General features: G+C 35.9%; 1 protein-coding gene across 6 annotated transcripts in view; it reads left to right on the plus strand.

Annotated features, from left to right (window-relative positions):
• Positions 1–23497, plus strand: part of PRR16 (proline rich 16) — a 382721-nt gene that overhangs the window by 204309 nt on the left and 154915 nt on the right. The window contains exon 2 of one of the 6 annotated variants that reach the window (XM_055386525.2): positions 6746–6843. The exons of 4 other annotated variants lie outside the window; for them this stretch is intronic. In XM_055386525.2, the coding sequence (XP_055242500.1) occupies positions 6832–6843 (12 nt within the window). In that variant the 5' untranslated portion in view covers positions 6746–6831. Of the gene's footprint in view, positions 1–6745; positions 6844–8096; positions 8221–23497 lie in introns of those variants that run through there. One more of the 6 variants, XM_063706722.1, reaches the window with a different exon arrangement.

Genomic DNA, 23497 nt, shown 5'->3' on the forward strand with positions numbered 1-23497 from the left:
TACTTAAATTAATATAGTTTATTAAATTATATTAATTTAATAAAGTGTATTTATTAAATAATAAATATTTATTTAAAATAAATAAAACTTAAAGCTAAAATTAGTTTCAATACATACTGATATGGTTTGGCTATGTCCCCACCCATATCTCAACTTGAATTACATGTCTCAGAATTTTCCCGTGTTGTGGGAGGGACCCAGGGGAGGTAACTGAATCATGGGGGCCAGTCTTTCCCATGCTACTCTCATGATAGTGAATAAGTCTCACAAGATCTAATAGGTTTATCAGGGGTTTCTGCTTTTGCTTATTCCTCATTTTCTCTTGCCACTGCCATGTAAGAAGTGCCCTTCGCCTCCCACCATGATTCTGAGGCCTCCCCAGATATGTGGAACTATAAGTCCAGTTATACCTCTTTTTCTTGCCAGTGTTGGCTATGTCTTTATCAGTAGCATAAAAACAGACTAACACAGTAAATTGGTACCAGTAGAGTGGGGCATTACTGAAAAGATACCTGAAATTGTGGAAGTGACTTTGGAACTAGGTAACAGGCAGAGAGGTTGGAACAGTTTGGAGGACTCAGAAGAAGACAGGAAAATGTGGGAAAGTTTGGAACTTCCTAGAGACTTGTTGAATGACTTTGCCCAAAATGCTGATAGTGATATGGACAACAAAATTCAGGCTGAGGTAGTCTCAGATGGAGATGAGAAACTTGCTGAGAACTGGAATAAAGGTGGCTCTTGTTACGTTTTAGCAAAAAGACTGGTGGCGTTTTGCCCCTGCCCTAGAGATTTGTGGAACTTTAACCTTGAGAGAGATGATTTAGGGTATCTGGCAGAAGAAATTTCTAAGAAGCAAAGTGTGCAAGTGGTGACTTGGGTGCTGTTAAAAGCATTCAGTTTTATAAGGGAAGCAGAGCGTTAAAGTTTGGACAATTTGCAGCCTGACTATGTGATGGAAAAGAAAATCACATTTTCTGGGCAGAAATTCAAGCCAGCTGCAGAAATCTGCATATGTAACAAGGAGCCTAATGTTAATCCCCAAGACCATGGGGAAAACGTCTCCAGGCTATGTCAGAGACCTTCACGGCAGCCCCTCCCATCACAGGCCCAGAGGCCCAGATGGAAAAAGTGGTTTTGTAGGCGAGGCCCTGGGTCCCTATGCTGTGTGCAGCCTAGGGACTTGGTGCCCTGTGTACCAGCCGTGCCAGCCTTGGTTGAAAGGGGCCAATGTAAAGCTCAAACTGTGACTTCAGAGGGTGGAAACCCCAAGCCTTGGCAGCTTCCATGTGGTGTTGAGCCTGCGAGTACACAGAAGTCAAGAATTGGGGTTTAGGAACCTCTGCCTAGATTTCAGAAGACATACGGAAGTGTCTGGATGCCCAGGCAAAAGTTTGCTGCAGGGGTGGGGCCCACATGGAGAACCTCTGCTAGGGCAGTGCAGAAGGAAAATGTGGGGTTGGAGCCCCCCACACAGAGTCCCTACTGGGGCAATGCCTAGTGGAGCTGTGAGAAGAGGGCCACCATTCTCCAGACCCCAGAATGGTAGCTCTACCGACAGCTTGCACTGTGCACCTGGAAAAGCCACAGACACTCCACACCAGTTGGTGAGAGCAGCCAAGAGGGAGGCTGTACCCTGCACAGCCACGGGGGAGGAGCTGCCCAAGACCATGGGAACCCACCTCTTGCATAAGCGTGACCTCGATGTGAGATCTGGAGTCAAAGGAGATCATTTTGGAGCTTTAAAATTTGCCCCGCTGGATTTCAAACTTGCACAGCCCTGTAACCCCTTTGTTTTGGCCAATCTCTCCCATTTAGAATGGCTGTACCTCCACTGTTTCTAGGAAGAAACATTGTTTCTAGCTTGCTTTTGATTTTACACGCTCATAGGTAGAAGAGAATTGCCTTGTCTCAGGTGAAACTTGGAACTGTGGACTTTTGGGTTAATGCTGAAATGAGTTAAGACTTTAGTGGACTGTTGGGAAGGCATGATTGGTTTTGAAATGTGAGGACATGAGATTTGGAGGGGCCAGGGGTGGAATGATATGGTTTAGCTGTGTTCTGCCCACCAAATCTCAACTTGAATTGTATCTCCCAGAATTCCCCCATGTTGTGGGAGGGACAGGGGAAGGTAATTGAATCATGGGGGCCAGTCTTTCCCATGCTATTCTCGTGACGGTGAATAAGTATTACGATATCTGAAGGGTTTATCAGGCGCTTCTACTTTTGCTTCTTCCTTATTTTCTCTTGCCACCACCATGTAAGAAGTGTCTTTTGGGTCCTGCCATGATTCTGAGGCCTCTCCAGCCATGTAGAACTATAATTCCAATTAAACCTCTTTTTCTTTCCAGTCTCAGGTATGTCTTTACCAGCAGCATGAAAACAGACTAATACACATACGTATTATTTGATTTGATTCTTTTTGCAGATATACTAGTTTGTATTCTAAAATGCTAATAAATGTAATTCTTTTTTATTGCATTATTTAGTGAAATATGTATATAATATTACTTGCACAAATCATAAAATTCTTAATTTGAGTATTAATGCATGTATTCCCTTGAGACTAGGCACTCAAATGGGATGATCATATTTTAATCCTGAAAACTCACATTTTTATTTTGCTGATGTGATGGATTAATAAAGAAATCACTCTATGCTATTTTCTGTAACTCAAACACTTATTGGGCAAAGACAAATAAGCATGAGATATATGTTTTAAAGATTATGAGCAAAGCATACGGTTGGCAGTTCAGCAGAAATTGAAGAAACTTATAATACAAATATTTGCCCATGAGTTTACACATGGAACATGGCTATAATGTCAAGTAAAATGAAGGAAACCTAGCAATTAAGCGTGAATTTTAAAACAAGGGTTGTGTTTGTTATTTAACTGCTGATTTTCTGAATATTCATAGAATACATAATTCAAACCAGAACTGGTATTTTATAAAAAAGAAATACTAGATTTTATATCATATTTTATCATTGCCTTTTTGGTAACTTCAGTGGAAATAAAATTTAAAGCTTCATAATTTATTTTTTTCTGTTTACATTTTTTAAAGTCTTATTATGTATTACTATAGAAAGTCAAGCTCTGTATTTTTCAATAATTACTTAAGCATATTACTAAGATTCATGTCTTAAACCCCACAAAAACATTATCAAATAACTTATATGTAGGCTTCCATTTGGGAAAAAATAGAACATAATAAAAATTTTTAGTATTTTATTTAATTCATATGATTGGTTTACGTATATGATCTATTATATAATTAAATCCAGTTTTAAGCATTTGTATTGTAGGCTTTTCTTGGGTCTTCTATGCAATTTCAACAGCATACTTATATTCTAATACTTTTAAAATACTTTTCCTTTAAGGCACTAACACATCGTTTAGATGATGGCCACTAAAAATGAGACTGAAGCTTGCATTTCAATTTTTTATATCCAGGCATATATGGCTCCTTTAAGAAATCTGGACTGAGAATCCAATAGCCCTCTGCTGTTTAGCCTAAGAGCTGAGCTTTAGTTGTGTTTAGGCAATAAACAAATTTCCTTTGATTCTCAGAGGATGGTGTTATAAAGATGAGTAAGAGGTTATTAATTCCCTGAAGGAACTTTTAATGTAGTCAGTTGGATAATGATTAGCATTTGAACAGAGCTTTCCTTAGTAAAGCATTTTCACACACACAGATTCAATTGGTAAGTATTTGCAGCTTGTAGTTTATGGGTGTTTGTTTGATCTCCAGATAAATCTGATGGCTTAATACAGATACATGTTTTTCTTCTGTAATCAAACTGTGACCCTGCACGTGAGACATGTTTTAAAAATATATGTCATTGAGCATAAAGGAAACAAGGAAATGTGGCAAGTTGAGTGTAAAACCTATCATGATTCCTCAAAAACCTACTCAAGTTATGTTCTCATACTGTGGGCTTTTTTGTATCTTCTTATTGGAAGAATAAGCAAATGCTTAGGGTGGAGTTTTTAAAACAGATTTGGGATGTTGATTAATTATGCACAGGCCAAAAATGTAAATGCACATTTGTCATGAATTCAGGTTTGGTACACTCCCCTCCAACAAATTCAAATCATTTTCTGTTATTTTCCAATGGCCAATGCCAAGCCTAAACTTTAGACATTTTCCTTGTAGTATGGATAATCATACTTTGGATAATTGAAAACACTTTAATGATTTACTTCAAACATTCACCAGATAATTTTCAAGTCTTTTCCACTTTGGTTTGATTAGCCTTGTCTGAGACTGTGTCTAAAATACATGAGAGGAACAAAAGAAGGAATTGTTCAGCTTGTAGTTGGCAGGAATGTTCTATTGCTGAATAAGTTCACAAGTTATGGCTGGAATGATTTGGTAATAGTTTTTCCACTGTGCATAGCCAGACAATCTCAGCCAACCAGCAGAACAGAATCTATACTGTCAAAATGGAAAAAGTAGTAGCAATTATGAAGCTGGGGGATTCTGGCAGTACCTGCAGAATTTGGCTCTTTCACTTTGCCATGAGGAGGAACATATAGGCACCAGCTATAGCAGCTTGCTCTGCTGCTGTATTGCCCGGAGAATATCTGACACTGAAGATTAATTACAAAGCCCAAGTTCTTGGTTCAGAATTCTTCATTCAAGTGCTCTGAGAACCTCTGTCAGTAAAGATTCTGACATGCATTGTTACTTCCCTATTCTGTTGACTGTATAACAGAAAAAAAAATAGCAAACATTTGTAAGCACTTATGTGCTTTTAAAAGTGTGAAATTCTTTCCATATATTAACTTAGTTAACTCTCACATTAACCCTATGAAGCTAGTACATTTTTTAGCCCTCTTTTCAAAGATAAGGAAACAGAAGTACAGAGAAATAGCCCCCAAGTACCTTGCCTGGGATTACATAGCTAATGAGTCTGATTATAGAAACCACACTTCTACCACCATTCTTTAGTGTCTCGATATGAAGAACAGAGTTCAAGAGGAAAATCTATATTCTCTTCTATAGGCCCTTAGGCCACTTTCTATGGATTTCTTTTTCTTTTCTTTTTTGATAAAGTTTTTTTTTTGGGAGAGTGGAGGTGGATACAGAGATAGGTAATTTCCTTCCGAAGTAGTAAAATAGAGAAAATAGTGTTTGCCATTTTTTGCTTTTCTACTTCAGCATTATAATTTTATGAATGTCTAATTTTTTTTAATAATGTCAGGAGTATTCATTGTAGATTTAAAGTGAAATATGATTAGAAAATTTGACAGTTTTTGTTTTTGATTGTTGGTCTTGTTAAATGTTTTAACCAAAAAATTAATACTGTATGATAATTAAATAATGCCTGCATACTCTATTCATTAGATTATTATTTTTAATTAGTATTTTGCATTCAAATGTTATAATTTAGTTATAATTTAACAGAAGTGTTTTCTGTCATCCATGTGTATATAATTAATATGTGGGTGAGAATTCTGGGCATTTTATTCATTGTCACGTTCCCAGTAACCAGGAGGGTTCCTAGCACATACTTAGTGCCCAGTGAGAGTTTATTGACTATATTCATGGGTGGATGAATGATGAAGTTAAATGCCTTGAACTTATTCAAATGTATAATTTTGCTTTTCTTTACTAAATATTCAAGTTATTGTTGATGAAGAAAGTCAATAACATAAGAAGCAGCAAGAAGCTGAGAATAACGTGCCCTTTCTCAACCCCCACCCCAAACTGATTCTTTTGAGCTCCTTGAGGAAGAGTACTTTTTCACTCATTTCTGCATTCCTAGTACTGACACAGCATAGTGCTCTATAAGTAGCTAACAAAAGAATGAGTCAGTAATTGAGCAAACTGGATGATCTAAGTTCTTACTCTTTTATTCATACCTCGTTTGAACAAGTCTCAAATGCAGAAACTGTAGTGTTTTGGGAGCATGTTACCAAAGTGTAAGGTGGGAATGAGGGGCCACACATTCCGGCGGCAACAATCTTGCATTTCTGAATTGAGTGCAGCCTCACAGGCCAAGCTCCAACTGCCCTCTGGAACTTAGAATCCTTATAGTATCAACATCAAGAGATCACTTAGCCTCTGCTTTAATACCTCCTTTGTCATGTAGATTTAGTGTAGTCTTTAGTTCCCATGACCGCAGAGTATGTTTCCCTGAGGTTGGCTCAGCCCATTCACATTTTGTTCAGCAAGCTTAGGTTTCCTGATGCAAGGTATCCCTTTAAATATTGGAGGATAGCCTTCATTTCCAGAGGCTACTCTATACTACCACATTAGTTGGGTGTTTATATCCGTTTCTGTGATGTGCTTGACTGTCTCTTCCTGATGACTGTCCTTAGAGCTGGTCCTAATATGTCTATATTAATAACTCATTGGGCTGCAAGACAAAAACAATATTGAATGATGAGTCAGTGTTAACCTACAAAGCATCCAGTGATTTGCTATGGTATACTGTTCTCAGAAAGAATATGTACTCAGTAAACGTTCTTGAAGACTTGATTGATTGACTGATCAATACTCATACTTCTTATGTTTTCACTCACAATACGTGGTCTTTCACATGCACTTCCTTCCTAGACATGTTCTTATGTTCACTCTTCTCTTCCATCCATGTGTAATTTCCATCAGTATATGCTATTCCTTCATGACGAATGCCTCCCCATCCATTCATAACCTCCTGCACCATGTCCAGTCCAGTGTTTTTTGGAAAGTCTAAAGTAAATTAACTATTTTTTAAAGTTTTCTAATTTTTTTAACAGAAGCTCCATTACCTACTCCCACCTCCCCACATGATGAAACAGGGAAACAGTGCTGCAGGCATACAGTGACAACAGGACATCAGGAAATGCCCAAGAAGGTCAGCCCCACCTTAACATGATGTTTGCAGGAATTTGGACAGCACATACCAACATTTCTAAGAAACATGCAAACCAATATATCATTTGTAATTCAAAATATATGTAAGAGTTGCAATTAACAATCAGGTCTCTTTGAATATTAAAGTTATCAAGTGATGACCATGAATAATGTGATTAACACTCACAACACTATTTATCATCATATAAATGGTCATATTTTCAGTCTGTGTTTTATGTTTAAATTCCACATAAGGAAATAAGTATAATAATATCATAAATTTCAGCAATGTTTTATTTTTAAGGCTCCAAAAATATTTTAAGAAATATTTGTTGTTTGTTCAAAACCGCAAGATTTAATGTCCAAGGTGTCACAATTAATGAGGTCATGTTAGAATATTCACACTTTTTATTAACAAAATCAGTTTACATTTTGATAAGTTATCTTTATATATGTCAATTGTAGGAAATTAATTTTAGTCATTAAAAAACAAAAATTTTATAAAAGATGACAATTTAAATTCACATATTAAGACAATAGTCTTTTTTTAAAGATTGGTTTATGGTGCACAGAATTCATTCATGACATCAGAAGCATATTCATAACATAATCTTGGTTATGTCATATGTGACCATAAGAAGGATCATTACCTTTAACAGCTGTGAATTCCTAATGAAGTGAAAACATGCATAGTCAAGGTCAATAATTTTTTTATTGCAATTTTCCATTTTCCCATCATCAAAGGTTGTCAGTACCGGTTTCTTTGGTCTCAGTATTTTTCTGCGTATAAAAGAACTTGGGTTTATTGCTCATTATGCTCTGGTGCTTCTGGGACAATCATTTCAACCCTTTAATCTATGTAAGACTCTAGTTATTGTTTGTGTTAAATATGGATACTAAATTTTTCCACTTGTGGATAAAACCTGAAAGATGCCATGATTAGTCGACTATTGGATTTTAAGAATAAATCTGTTATATCTAAAATCAAATATAAAAGATGTCTGGATAATGTCAAATATTAGAGATATATTAACGTGTTTACAATTACTGTTTTTCTTTAGTCAGTTGCATTATTTTGTCATGCATTTGACAGCACTCTATTTGAATGAATTCTCATGAGTAGTATTGATTTTGTTGTTGAGTGCCATTAAATAAAATTTCTATATTAGCATATAGTGATTTTAAGAATGTAATAAGTAAACTATTTTTAGTTTTGAGATTATAGATTATAGTAATTATACTGTTTTTTAACAGTTTGTTAGGTGCTGTGTCATGAATCAAGTCTTCATTTTAATGTGTTCTAATTGTTGTAAAACAAGAGGGAATGGTATTTGGAATTTAGCTATATTTATCTTCTCAATCAAATTCTACTTCAGAGGTAAGTAAAAAAGAAGTTATAGCAAATCACATAAAATGGACAAAAAAGGTATACTGAAAAGAAAATAAATTGTTGATTATCTCAGGATAAAGAGGAAAAAGTAAATTTAAAAGTCTGCCTGTGTCTGTTATTGCTAAGAGAGACCAATGGATAAATACTTGGGATTATTATTTTTTTGTTTCCTTTCCTTTTTTTTTTAATCAATTATGTGAATTCACCTCGAAGCTATACAACTCTGATATTAACTTGTCAATTAGCAATTTGCCAAGTCACTTATTCAACTTGAATTCCTGAGACCTTATTCAATGGAATTCATAAGACGTTCACCTGACCTAAAGGACCAGAAAATTCAAGACATAGTGTCTATGTATTCTGTTTGACATGACTTTTATGCAAAAAGTCAGAAAAAAAAGTGCTGTAGGCCCAGCTTTTCCCACTGGAATAAAGTCTTGATGGTCTATAAACGGACAGTATCCTTCTTTATCTAGAAGAAATTACGTGGGCATAGATTGATAACTCATGTTGTTTGGGGATGAAAAGCGTCTGCCACATTGGCAATATATTCAGAAGCAATCCTCTGTACATATTACGTGATGCCCCACACATCATTTCCTAAAGTCAAGTATTTTGTGCCCTTTAGATTGCCGCTGCACTTATCAGACAGACACATCTCTCAAACTCAGTTCTAATTTTTCTAGAAAAAAGAATCAGATCTAAATATTTAACTGTTTGAACTGAGTTCAGTTGAATAAAAATGATGAATTGACTGTTGAAGTAATTATAAAGTTGACTAGGAAAAATAATAGTATGGAATGTGCAATGTCTTTCCATATTTATTATAGGGGCTATACATTTTGTTAAAATACAAGAAGTATTTGTTGCATTGGCAAAAGAGAGAATCAACCATTTAATGTTACTATTGATTTCAATCACAGAGCTAGTTCCAGAGAATTGAAAACATCATAGGTTAATCGACTAGCAGTTGTCACTCAAAATGGTTTGTTGATATACTAGCATACTAATGAAAATTGCATACCCAAATAAAGAGGAAGTAAGAAAACATGAGGGACTGACGAATCTCAGGAATGCAAAAATTTCTCGTAAGAATCTATGTTAAAATATAATAAAGCAGTTGTTTGATATCTTTATCATTTTTGTCAAACCAAAAATTAACAGTCTAATCAATTAATTATTTTACTCAGTAGTTATTGAACATGCACTTTCACTACGCACTGTGCTAGAAAAAAGAAATATAAAGATTAATAAGTCACAGTTCTACCCATGATAGGTTCCCAGTCAAGTATAAGACTAAAACAAGGTAATACAAGAGTAAATTGATGTTTACATAAAAATAATTGTTTTCTGCCTGAGTTGGAGGTAGATCAGAGAGAATATGAAAGTTAATAAATTGAGTTTTATGAAATAAGAATGTATAGTGATATAAGAGCAGAGCTAAAATTAATGTGCCTCAAAAACTGGAATAAGTATTGTTTGTTATCTGAATTTCTAAAGAAAGATTCACAATAAATTGGCAAGTCATGGTAAAGTTTGGTGTTTTTGTGAAATGGAAAGAAGAGGAAAAATGCAGACCAGAACTTTTGCAAGATTGTGGAATTCCATAATAACATAGTGCATAAAATTAATCTTTAATTTATTTATCACAAAGAGTGACCTTAAATATTATAACAGCGAAGAATTACGGAGCATTGTGACACCAAAGCCAGAAGTTGTAATGGTGAAACAGGCAGACGAGCTTCATGATTATGTTGCAATGCTCCGCAAATGGGCACAGTGATTAATAACCTGCAGGAAAATGTGCTTATGAGGTGAGGTTGCTTGATTTTGTTGTCAAATCAAAACAACTATAGTTATTATTCCTGAGAAGCATTCTTTAAGCTGGCCTTAATCAGAAAATAAGTAGTTCTGTGATGTAGGTCAGTGAACTTGCTGTGATAGCAATGATGTATGTAAAAATACCAGAGAGTACTACATTTTGTTATTGTTGTTAAAATGTTATCTGTCAAGGTTCTATGTATGGAACAGATAAATTTACATTTCCCCTTCTGCCTCTCGGCCACCTCTCATTAGTGTGTTTTGCTGGGTCCTTGCTTCCTCAGCCGCTAAATGTTACAGGGTCCCAATACTCAGAGCAAGCCTTGTCTCTCCCTAGTTTACTCCCCCTCCACCTGTTTCTCTCTTTGCTCCCCATCCCAGGTGTTTTTGCTGATCTCATCCAGCCCATAGCTTTACATACCAACTATATATGAATGAATTCCGACTTTGTATCATTAGCTTCTCCCCATCGTCTCCATTGGATGTTTAATAAGCACCTTAAAATAAACACATAGAAAGCAGAACTTCAGAGTCAATACCCAGGCCCATAATTCTCTTTCTCCTTTAGTTTTCTCTATGTCAGTAAATCACTCCCTCATCAAACAAATTGCTTGGGCCAAAACCTTGGGTGGTGTTCTCCTTTAGAAAGTTTTGTCAAATGTGCCTCCAAAGTATATCCTGAGTCCTTCTTTTCGCTATCTTCACTACTTGCAAATTTTCAGTCCTCATCTTTTAATTAGACTGCCCTTATATGAATTCCTTAACAAGCTCTACTCCTTCTCTTGCTTTCTTACAATTCACTTTTCCTAGAGCAGCAAAAATAATGGGGCTTTTTCTGAAATATAAAGGGATTCATGCTGTTCTACATTGAAAACTTTTGCCACTTGCCATCGCCACCTGGGCTCCTTCATGCTGCTTGTCTTGGAGTCTCTATTTTGTGATCAATCTGTTTACTTTGTGATCATTCCCCTGTGATCTGTTTACCTTGTAATCAAACCCTGTCATCTCTTCTCAGCCAGAGCTAATCTTGTCTCAGTCTCTGATCCCCCTGTCCAGTACTCTACTATACAAGCTGTGTTTTGGGTCTCAAGCTCATTTCCACTTGATAAAATTAGGCTTTGCATCCCAACCTAAATCTCTTCATGAATTTTAATCCCCATAATCCCCGTAATCCACATGTGTCAGGGGAGAGACCAGGTGGAGGTAAATGGATTATGGGGGCAGTTTCCCCAATGCTGTTCTCATGATAGTGAGTGAGTTCTCATGAGAGCTGATGGTGTTGTAAGGGGCTCTTCTTACTTTGGTTAGCACATCTCCTTCCTGCCACCTTGTAAAAAACGTGCCTTGCTTCCCCCTGGCCTTCACCATGATTGTAAGTTTCCTTAGGCCTCGCCGGCCATGCTGAAGTGTAAGTCAATTGCACCTCTTTCCTTTATAAATTACCAAGTCTTGGGGAGTTCTTTTAGAGCAGTATGAAAACAGACTAATACAACACCTTTGGCCTTTTCCACTTAGCATGCACAAACTGGCTCACTGTATTACTTCAGTTCCATTTCATGTCACCTTTTTCAGAGGTGTCTTTGCTGACCACTTGACCTGAGCATTAGCTGTTCATGTGCATCTCTCCCACTCACACACTTAGTCTCTTGGTGCAATTCTATGTCTCACAATACTACCTGTAGTTTTTTCCATGGCGCTTATCACTTTAGGAATTCTTGTTTATGTGTTTCTTTTCTTCTTTGCTGACTGCCTCCTCCTGTCAAATGTAAGCCCCTTAAGAGCATGAGTCTCATCTCCCTTCTTTATTCCTGAGACCTCAATATCTAGAAAAGTAATGGCACAGTAAGTGTGTATGGAGTGAAGGAAAGAGATTTTACAGTTAGTTCTTGTTTTCTACCTTTAGAAACTTTAGAGAGATTACCAGTATACATATTTTAAGAGATACACAGAGCTGAAGTTGTGTCTTACTCATTACTCTGATATTGTCCTCTGAGAGCAAAGCATGACAAGTGTTTATTTTTCACAAGTTGGCATTCCATATTTTATTTATTTATTTATTTTATATTTATTTTTTTTTTTTCAGATGGAGTCTTGCTGTGTCGCCAGGCTGGAGTGCAATGGCATGATCTTGGCTCACTGCAACCTCCGCCTCCCAGGTTTAAGTGATTCTCCTGCCTTAGCCTCCCGAATAGCTGGGACTACAGGCACGCACCACCATGCCCTGCTAATTTTTGTATTTTTAGTAGAGACAGAGTTTCACCATGTTGGCTAGGATGGTCTTGATCTCCTGACCTTATGATCCACCCGCCTCAGCCTACCAAAGTCCTGGGATTACAGACGTGAGCCACCGCGCCAGGCCGCAAGTTGGCATTTCATATTTTAGCTACTTCTTGCACTCTTTAAATCCTGTACTTTTTACATTATTTCTTTTTTGTTCTTTAAAAGACTATGTGTCAAAAAGGAATTTGATTTGCAGAAGCTAAATGTTAGCACTTTGAAAGAATGCAGTAGGGAGAGAGAACGATAAAAATGTGTAATTTTCTACTTATAAACACAACACATTTTATGTCTTGGAATTAAGGATTAATTTATGATTTTTTTTCACAAAAATGAAAGGTAATATAAAGTAATGTATTGACTTCAGACACATTTTATTATTTTCAACTATTTACAGAATATACCACCACTTGAAAATGTGCTGTTACTACAGTTGTTTTAGGATAGAAAGAGAAGAAGAAAAAAAATGATATAGTCATTAGATTCCTCAGTGAGGAAAGAAAAAAACATATAAAAGGGGAAAGATTTTATAATGGTAACAGTATCAAGAGATAACATAAATTATTATGAATAAATTATATCTACCACTCCTAGATTTTTCTTGGTAATTTTATGTAATTATCTATGTCCTAATTCATTCCTACTAATCAGGATTCTACCTATATAAATAAACTGATTGCCTAGCACAAAGTGGGAGGTACTTCAGTGTAATTATTAGAACATGGATTTTGGGTTTAGAATACCTGGCTTTGAAACCCAGCTTCACTACTTACTAGTTGTGTGGCTTGGGCACATTACTCAGTTTCTTCTTGTGTAAAATGAGCATTAATTAATAAATACCTACCTTATGATGTTGTTTTGAGCATTCCATAAGGAAATGTTAGCTAATATAGTATTACTCTATTTATTATTATCTTTACCCTTACCCGCGTTATCATATATTATTAGCTCTTGTCTTTACCATGTCATAGACCTCAAAGGTTATATTAGAACAAAAAATAATTGTATTAATTTGCCATGGATTCATTAGACATCCAGAGCAGCAGTGTTTTCCAATGTAGGTAAATGGGTGTTACACCGAGGAAAAGCAGACTTCATTATTTTAAAATTTGATAACTACTGAGTTAAATACATTTAGTCAGGACTTTTCAGTGCCTTTAAAATGTGAATAAGGATGAATATATTAATGAGCTTGATTTAATCATTATACGTAATATATAATAATAAATTATTTGTATATAACAACTATTAATGTAGAGATACATGACAACGGTAGGTTTTTAATTTTTTACAATTGTATACTTAATGTTTGTGTGATTAAAAAGTTAAAAAATATTAATATGCATCACTATCTTCCCAAGGGACATAAATTGTGCAAGATTTTTCACAGTGGGGTATTTTTCCACAGAGGCTCTGCTACTCTTAATTCACAGATAAGGAAAGAATGACTGATTAGGAAGAGAACATTCTTATCGTCAGGTTAGGGATCCTTTCTGCAGTATTAAAGAAACACATCTTTGAACTCGAAAAGCTTTAGTTTTTCAGCATTACACTCATATAAATGGATAACAGGATTTAAGATGAAACTGAAAGTAAGATATAATTTAGACCTGGCTTGTTTCACTCATATTTGAAAGAGACTTTTTCCTGTGGCTTAAGTAAACCAAATAGAGTGATTAAAGAATATTGGTATGGTATGTATGTAGAACAAAACTGATCATGCCTCCATTTGCCTTTTCCAATAATATATTTTACTTCAGTAAAATGTTTCTACTTCTTCTAAAAGAGATAGCATAGCATAGTGGTGCAAATGTAAACACTGGAGCCAGGTTGCCTGGTTTGAAACTCAGCTCTGCACTTACTAGCTGTGTGACACTGATCAAATTACTCAACATCTCTGTGCCTCAGTTATCTTATCTGAAAGTGGAGATAATAAATAGATACTAATTCATAGGGGTGTTATAGATTTTAAATGAGTTACTACTTTTAAAGTATTAAGAACTGCTCCTGATCATAATATGCACTGCCTATTTGTTAAATAAGGTAGAAAGGCTACTGATATGGTATGGCTCTGTGTCCCCACCCAAATCTCATCTTGTAGCCTCCATAATTCCCACATGCTGTGTGGGAGGGACCCGGTGGGAGATGATTGAATCATGGGGGTGGATCTTTCCTTTACTGTTCTCGTGATAGTGAATAAGTCTCATGAGATCTGATGGTTTTTAAAAGGAGAGGTTCCCTGTGCAAGCTCTCTTCCCTTGTCTGCCGCCGTGTAAGATGTGCCTTTCACCTTCCACCACGATTGTGAGACCTCCCCAGCCATGTGGAACTGTAAGTCCAATAAACCTCTTTCCATTATAAATTGCCCAGTCTTGCATATGTCTTCATCAGCAGTATGAAAATGGACTAATACAGCTACATAATTTTTACATTTTTTTGCCTTTCTTTTGTCCTGTGTCTACTGTCATATTCACAAGGAGGTAATAGGAAGAAGAATGAGTGTTCACTGGTAGAAATCTAATTCTGCTACTTTGTCTCTGAACTCAGTGATGTTGTATCTTGAAGCAAGTGGTCATTAGAGAGTTTCTTCCCCACCAATGACTGTGCGGTAGTGGCCAGATGGGAAAATAAATTTTTAGTTTGTTTTATTTTTTTGAGACAAGATCTTGCTCTTTTGCCCAGGCTGGAGTTCAGTGAAACAATCACAACTCAGTGCAGACTGCAACCTCAACATCTCAGATTTAAAGTGATCTTCCCACCTCAGCCTCCTGAGTAGCTGGGACTATCGATGCAATCCACCACGCCCAGCTAATCTTTTAATTTTTGGTAGAGACAGGTTCTCACTGTGTTGTCCAGACTGGTCTCAAACTCCTGGACTCAAGCTATCCTCTTGCCTTGGCCTCCCAAAGTGCTGGGATTACAGGTAAGAGCCACTGTGTATGGCCAGAAAATAAGTTCTTTGCTATCCCCCATAAAAAAATATGTGGGTTTGTGCCTGATAGTATACCATGTTAATCAAGAGTGAGGTTTGCATCTCTTAGTAGGACAATAGAGTCAGAAATCTTCTAATCATCTGGTTTCATCAGCACTACCACTTTCTTAATGTATTTACATGATGATCTGGTGCGTAGTTGTTATAATAGTTAACATCAAATGAGCATCATCTAACCCTCATGACAAGCTTATTTATAAGGATCCATTATCATTATTTCCCTTCTACAGCAAAGGAATCCAAGGGATGTCTTGCTTAATTTAGAACTAGTACAATATTGAACTGGTTTAGAAACCCTAAGAATCCCACTCCAGAATCTGTGCTATTAACCACACTATAATTCAGTCTCTCTTGGAAACCTTAGAATAAATAATCAAGCACCTGGAACATCTAAATTTATGCTTTGTATATCTTAGTAACAATTTCCCCAAGGCTCAGTAAGCATTGTAAACATGTCTATACCCATAAAACTGGGTTGTGATGTCCATAAATACATTATAATATTCAAAAAATGAAAACAATCCAAATGTTCATCAACTGATGATTGGATTAAAAAATACGATATACCTATACAATGGCATACTGTTTGGCAATGAAAAGTAAACAACTGCTGACACATGCTCCAACATGGATGAACCACAAAAAAGCCACACAGAAACAGTATGTTAAGTAAAAGAAACCAGATATAAAAGACTATAAGGAAATGTCCAGAAAAGGCAAATCTATGGAATCAGAAAGTAGAGTATTGGTGGCCTAGGACTACAAGTTATAATAGTGCTGACTGCAAATGAGCATGAGGGATCTTTTGCAGGCTATGAAAATGTCCTAAAGCTGGATTGTTGAAATGGTTGCACAAATCTGTAGATTTACTAAATAGCATTGACCTAAAAGAATTGTACACTTAAATGGAAGAATTTTATCATATGCAAATTATATCTCAGTAAAGTTTAAAAAAGACACAAATAGATTGGATCATGGCCCAGAAGTACCATAGTTTAATGATAAGCATAAAGCAGACTCAGAGTTTAAATTTTACAATTCATTGTTATTTTTAAACTTATCTGTGTTCCCTCCATAATTTGTAGAATAAAAGACAAAAAGTAATTGTTTTAACATCTAGCACAAAAAATAAATTGGCAATAAAATAGGAATCTTATTTATTTAGAATTTGATACTGACCTTATTTCTCTTGGATATGATAAACTGAATGTCTCACTTTGGAAATAAATTAGATTTTGTCCTTCATTTAAAATTTGTCTTTTCAAATGAAAATGTTTAATTGGAAGTTTTATCATGTTATTATATTTATATATAAAGGAAGATCTGCAAAGCTTTAAAGAAATCCACTATCTGTACCCTGGGTGAGTAACTAATACACTTCCTTATAGTCAATCACCCAATTTTATTATGTTTAGTCCTTTGATTTTCGCTAAATTGTACTTTGTGGTATATGCAGGGCATTCATTTATTATTTCTCCCATTTCACAGTTTAGACAACAGTCATACAGTGATTAAGCCTAAATCATGTAGCTATTAAATGGCCGAGATGTGGCTAGCACTCCGTTTTCCTCAACGCTAGTCTTATACGATCTGTACATGATCCTGCTATGCTGCACTCATTGCTCAAATTAGTAGATACTTAACAAGTACTGATTAATTCTGTACAGCCATAGTAGATATCATAGCTGGATTCTTTAACAGTTATATTACTATCATATTTTAAGATTCTTTTGGCAGCATATAGTAAATGGGAACTGCAAGCTATAAGGGTTTAAAATGTGACTTGGGACTGATGAATTATGATAGTCTTTGATGTGCTTCAGGCATCTACCAATAGACAGATGGAGAAAAGAATGATCCTACACATACACAACATATTCATCTGAAAATAATGTTCCTGAATGCATCATTTTTCACTACTGGGCTTTAAGCTTTGTGAAAAAAATTAGGAAAGTATTATAGATTATTTAACTATTGTGATGGCTGGCCATACATCACAGCAAAAGAAGAGAGCCGCCCTGCTGCTTTTTACAAAAGGTGTAATTAGGCTCTGATGGAGCTCCAAGTTATTCTTCCCCCAGAATATTCTGAATGGCCGATTTCCTGATGCTTAAAAGCCTTAGATCTCAGTCCATTTCTTATGGACTCAACAACTTACTATTAAAGAAAGACTTGTCAAAAGCTTACAAATCCATTTTCTCTCTTCTTTCTTAGTGTTTGTCTTAAAGAAATAAGTTTGTGATTTCTTTAAAACAATATCTCTTGATCTATTCTTAGCATAATTATATTTCTTAATAATATTTCCTTTCTGTTATCCTTACTCTGGTGAATATATTGCTTCTTTTAGCAAAAGCATGTATCCTATAATCACTTTTTCAATTGCTGTGGTTATCATGTGAATTTATGTTTCGTACATGTGAAGATGGATTGTTCCCTGAAAGGTTGGACATCAAGCCTGCATATTTTGTTTTCTTATTTGCAGTTGTTTTGTTTCACTTCATGTTTTCTGTATTCAGAACCTGATGCACTGACAGTAAGGGAACAAAGATGGGTATCTTTTTTCATAAAGCAATATGCATGGGAACTATGGAAACACTTTTCTAGTTATATTTATTTATTTTGTTTTTAAGACAGTTGTTTTTTAGATATAAGTGAGACTGAGTGGGCTGGACTTAATGTAAAGCACATGTGTTGGCCAGTTTGCAGGCACTTGTTAGAGCTCTCTGAGCATATGTGGGATAATGGATTCTGTTTCTGTTACGTGTTTCTCATGAAGCCTACCACTGTGTTTTTAAAGGCTAGGAAGCATATCAATGTATTGGAACTTTTTCTCCCATACAGTGATAAAGTGAAAAGGATAAAAAAAATTGTAGGTAAGAGAGATTAGATTTCCCCAGGATAAAGCAGATTTGTATCTTTTATTTTTTGTATGAAATTTTCTACTTATCTATCTATCTTTCTACCTTCTATCTATCTATCTATCATTCTACCTTCTATCTATCTATCTATGTATCTATCTATCTATCATCTATCTGTCTTTCCCATCTAACAGTAAGCATCTTAAGGTAGAAGCCTATGAGTTTAGTTGTTGAATTTCCTTAATTTGTTTGAAATAAACACATATGTAACTCCTGAATATGTCACTTAAAGAGATACTTTTTTAACTTTTATTTTAAGTTCAGAGGTACATGTGTAGTTTCATTATATAGGTAAATTGTGTGTCACAGGGGTTTGGGGTATAGATTATTTTATAAGCCAGATAATAAGCATAGTACCCAAAAGACAGGTTTTCATTCCTCACCTTTCTCCCACTCTCCATGCTCAAATAGGCCTCAGTGTCTGTTGTTCCCTTCCTTGTGTCCATATATACTCAATGTTTAGCTCCCACTTATGAGTAAGAACATGTCGTATTTGGTTTTCTATTTCTATGTTAGTTTGATTAGGATAATGGCCTCCAGCTCCGTCCTTTGAGATTTGCAAAAGACATGATTTTATTCTTTTTTATGAATGCATATTATTCCATGGTGTATATATACCACCTTTATTTATGTATGTGTGCATGTGTATTCATGGTAGAATGATTTATATTATTTTGAGTACATACTCAATAATATACTCAATAATGAGATTGATGGGTGAAATGGTAATTTTGACATGATTTCTGCAAGTGATTTCTGAACATTATTTCTAAACACGGTTTTTGTAACATTATTTCTAAAATGCAATTTTCAAATGCTATGAAGTATTTCTATTATGCCTCTTCAACATTGAAAGCATCTTAGAATGTTTTAATTCTGCTCACCACCTTACCATCTAATATTTTAGAATTATTTGTTTTATGTTTCATAAATTAACCATTACTAGAGTTGTTTTATACAACATTGCTTCTTTAAATTTACTGACATGCTTTCCAATTTCTTGGCTCACTATGCCTTCACACACCTTTCTGTCTCAGTTTTCATATTCTTAAAATACAACCTTTAGTTCTTTCAGTTAAGATCAGTTAGTAGAAGACTCTCTTTGTTTTTTTGAATTATATTTACTTTACCCTTCATTTTAGAGTATGACTTACTACTGGGCATAGGATTCTAGGCGAACAGTTATTTCCACTCTGCATTTAAAAAATATTAACCCATTATTTTCTGGGCTGCACTGTTGCTTTCGGGAAGTCTAAAATCAGCTATCAGCACAATTTCATTAACTGGCACTTTATCTATCTCCTCTCTGGTCATTTTCAAGATCTTTTATTTTCTTTTGTCATTGGCCTTTATGATGACCCAAGATGTGTAATTTAAAAAAAAATTATACCCGTATCTGATGATTTTCTTCTATCTGAGGATTCATGATTTTTGCCAATTCTGAGCTATAATTCTTTAAATGCTAATTTATTTTCATTTTTCTTACTTTTATTCTTTCTCAATTTCTATCAATTTTGTTTTTTCTTATTTTATCATTTACATCTCCTAACCACTTTTTCTAATTTTAATATATTTATATTTATCCACTTCATTTTGTCTTGTTCATTTTCTTGTTCACGTCCTTAGTCAATTTAAACATACTACTTCACTGATTGTCTTTTTTTATTATCCTAAGTTCTTGGGTTTCCATTCCTATTGCTTGTTCTCTGGGCTGACCTTCCGGCACAGTGTACTGTTTTCTTATACATTTTGTCATTTTGGCTTGTAAGGTCATCCTAAGCTTTGAAATCACCTAGGGTCTGACTTTCATCTACTCTGGCAGACGTTCCTGTGCTATTGCTACAGTCCACTGCTGGACATGACTGCCAAGATGTATAGGTTCTATATATTTGAACCCCAAACCTAGGTAAAGTTTTTTAAATGTTGCAAAAACGAACACCTTTTTTCTTCATGCACCCAGAATATGAGGAAAACATCCATGTCTTCTACCTTGAATAGATATATTTATTTTTCCTGCCTACCCGCTAACAGATGGTGCAGCTGTTCTAGGTTCCTTCTTTGATTGAGATATCTCTACTTCCTCATTATCCATGGCCTACATCAGTGTCAACCCCAAATTGTTTAGTTACTCAGCAAATGATCAACTTCCTCCCCAACAAAGGTTTATTTCCACACCAGCTCATTGGTTTACACTATCGTTTCTTGCCCTTGGAAAGTCCCTTTCCTTTTTAAGTAAATCTAGATACTCATTTTGAGAGATGTTTTAAGTTATCTAGTCTAGCTAGACTAGTAAATTGAGATAAATATAAGTCTCCCAGAATACTAAGTTATTTAGCTCTGGTTTCTCTAAATATTGAGGACCAATATCACCCATAAATAAACTGATTTTTAATGTTTGTAATCAACTCATCATAAAGAAGTAGGTGACAATAAAATAAATTGATAGTGAAGATTTATTTAAAACATAATACTTCAAAGGGGATTTAAAGGATTTAAAATAGAGACATCCTTATCATTATATATCATGACAGTAAAATAAGAGTTGATGATTTAAAATTTATGATTCTGGATTAGGATTAAGATGGCAGATAAGAGGCAAAACTAGCTTGGGTGGACAGAGCAGCTTGTGGAGACTTACATCGTGAACTTTTGCACCAAGAACTACTGCAGGAACATACCAGGAAAGCCAAGAGAATCAACAGACCTTCTGAAGGACTGGATCACCACTGCAGGCTCCCTGAGACACTGAAAAACTGTGAATCGGCTTGCTTTCTGGACAGGAGGCTCATGGTCTGGGATGAGTTCTTAGCCCTGGTCACTGGTGGCCTAGAAATAGATTTGGTGTTATTATGGGGGCACAATGGGACTGGATGTTAGGACTGCCAGCTGCATGGGATTGGGATGAGGCTGGTGACTGCTGGCATTTCCCCATTTTGCTGGTGACCTGTATGACTCAGTAGAGGCAGCCATAATCTCCCTGTGAATATAATTCCACTGGACTGAGAACTACACTCCTATTCCCCACAACAGCCAAAGCAAGCCCTGCCCAAGGAGAGGCTGAGCTCAGACAGGCCTATCCCTGCCCCGACCTGATGGTCTGCCTCTACCCACCCTGGTAGCCAAAGACAAAGGTCATAATCTTTTGGGAGATCTATGGCCCCACCCACCACCTGAGAATCCTGAATACTTAACCAGGTGTCCCTAGGGCAAGGTTACCTTCCCCCATAGGACCTCAGCTGATGCACTCTTGAAAGCCTCACCTCCTGGATGGAGGCCACCCAACACAAAACCAGCACACTAAATGAAAACACAACCAAAGACCCTCACAGAGTCCACCTCACTCCCCTACTACCTCCACTGGAGCAGGTGCTGGTATCCACAGCTGCAAGACCTGAAGACGGATCACATCACAGGACTCTTTGCAGATACTCCCCAGTACCAGCCTGGAGCCCAGTAGCTCTGCTGGGTGGCTAGGCCCAGAAAAACAAAAACAATTACTACAGTTTTACTCTTAAGAAGCCCCATTCCTAGGGGAAGAGAGAGAACACCACACCAAGGGAGCACTCTGTGGAACAAAAGAATCTGAACAGCAGCCCAGATCTTCCGTCTGACATAATCTACCCAAGTGAGAAAGAACCAGAAAAATAATTCTGGTAATATGGCAAAACAAGGTTCTTTAACACCCCCAAAATTTTGTACCAGCTCACCAGCAATATATCCAAGCCAAGACAAAAATCTCTGAATTTCCAGAAAAACAATTCAGAAGGTCAATTATTGAGCTAATCCAGGAGGCACCAGAGAAAGGTGAAGTCAAATATAAAGAAATTAAAAACATGATACAAGATATAAAAAGAAAATTCTGTGAAATAGAAAGCATGAATTAAAAAAAAAATCATAATGTCTGGAAATCAAGGACATACTTAGAAAAACGCAAAATGCACCAGAAAGTCTCAGCAACAGACTCGAAGAAGCGGAAGAAAGAACTTCAGAACTTGAAGACAAGGCTTTTGAATTAACCCAGTCCATCAAAGACAAAGAAAATAGAATTTTAAAAAATGAACAAAGCCTCCAAGAAGTTTGGGACTGTGTTAAAATTCCAAACCTAAGAATAATCAGTGTTCCTGAGTAAGAAGAGAAATCTAAAAGTTTGGAAAACATATTTGAAGGAATAATTGAGAAATACTTTCTTGGCTTTTCTAGAGATCTAGACATGCAAATACAAGAAGCTCAAGTAACACCTGGGAAATTCATTGTAAAAAGATTGTCACCTAGGCATATAGTCATCAGGTTATCTAAAGTCAAGACAAAGGAGAGAATCTTAAGAGTTAGGAGGCAAAAGCATCAGGTAACCTACAAAGGAAAACCTATCAGATTAACAGCAGATTTTTCAGCAGAAACCCTCAGGATAGAAGAGATTGAGGACCTATCTTTACTCTTCTTAAACATAACAATTATCAGCCAATAATTTTTTATCCAAGGAAACTAAGCTTCATAAATAAAAGAAAGATACAGTTTTTTTCCAGACAAGCAAATGCTGAGAGAATTCTCCACTTCCAAGCCAGCACTACAAAAACTGCAAAAAGGAGCTCTAAATCCTGAAATACACCAAAATAGAATCTCCTTAAAGCATAGATCTCACAGGACCTATGTAACAATAACACAATGAAAAAGAACCAATGTATTCAGGAAACAAACAGCATGATGAATAGAATAGTACCTCACATCTCAATACTAAAGTTGAATGTAAATGGCCTAAATGCACCACTTAAAATTTATAGAATTGCAGAATGGATAAGAACTCTCCAACCAAGTTTCTGCTGTCTTCAGGAGACTCACCTAACACATAAGGACTCACATAAACTTAAGGTAAAGGGGTGGAAAAAAGAGATTCCATGCAAATGGACACCGAAAGTGAATAGGAGTAGTTCTTCTTATATCAGACAAAACAAACTTTAAAGTAACAGAAGTTAGATAAGACAAAGAGGAACATTATATAATGATAAAAGAACTAGCCTGACAGGAAAGTATCACAATTCAAAATATATATGCACCTAAAACTGGAGGTCCCAAATTTGTAAAACAGTTACTACTAGACCTAAGAAATGAGATAGACAGCAACACAATAATAGTGGAGGACTTTAATATTCCACTTACAGCACTAGATAGGTCATCAAGACAGAAAGTCAGCAAACAATGGACTTAAATTATACCCTATAACAAGTAGAACTAACAAATATTTACAGAACATTCTACCCAA

Source organism: Gorilla gorilla, chromosome 4 (assembly GCF_029281585.2).
Source record: "Gorilla gorilla gorilla isolate KB3781 chromosome 4, NHGRI_mGorGor1-v2.1_pri, whole genome shotgun sequence".
Classification (NCBI taxonomy): Eukaryota; Metazoa; Chordata; class Mammalia; order Primates; family Hominidae; genus Gorilla; species Gorilla gorilla.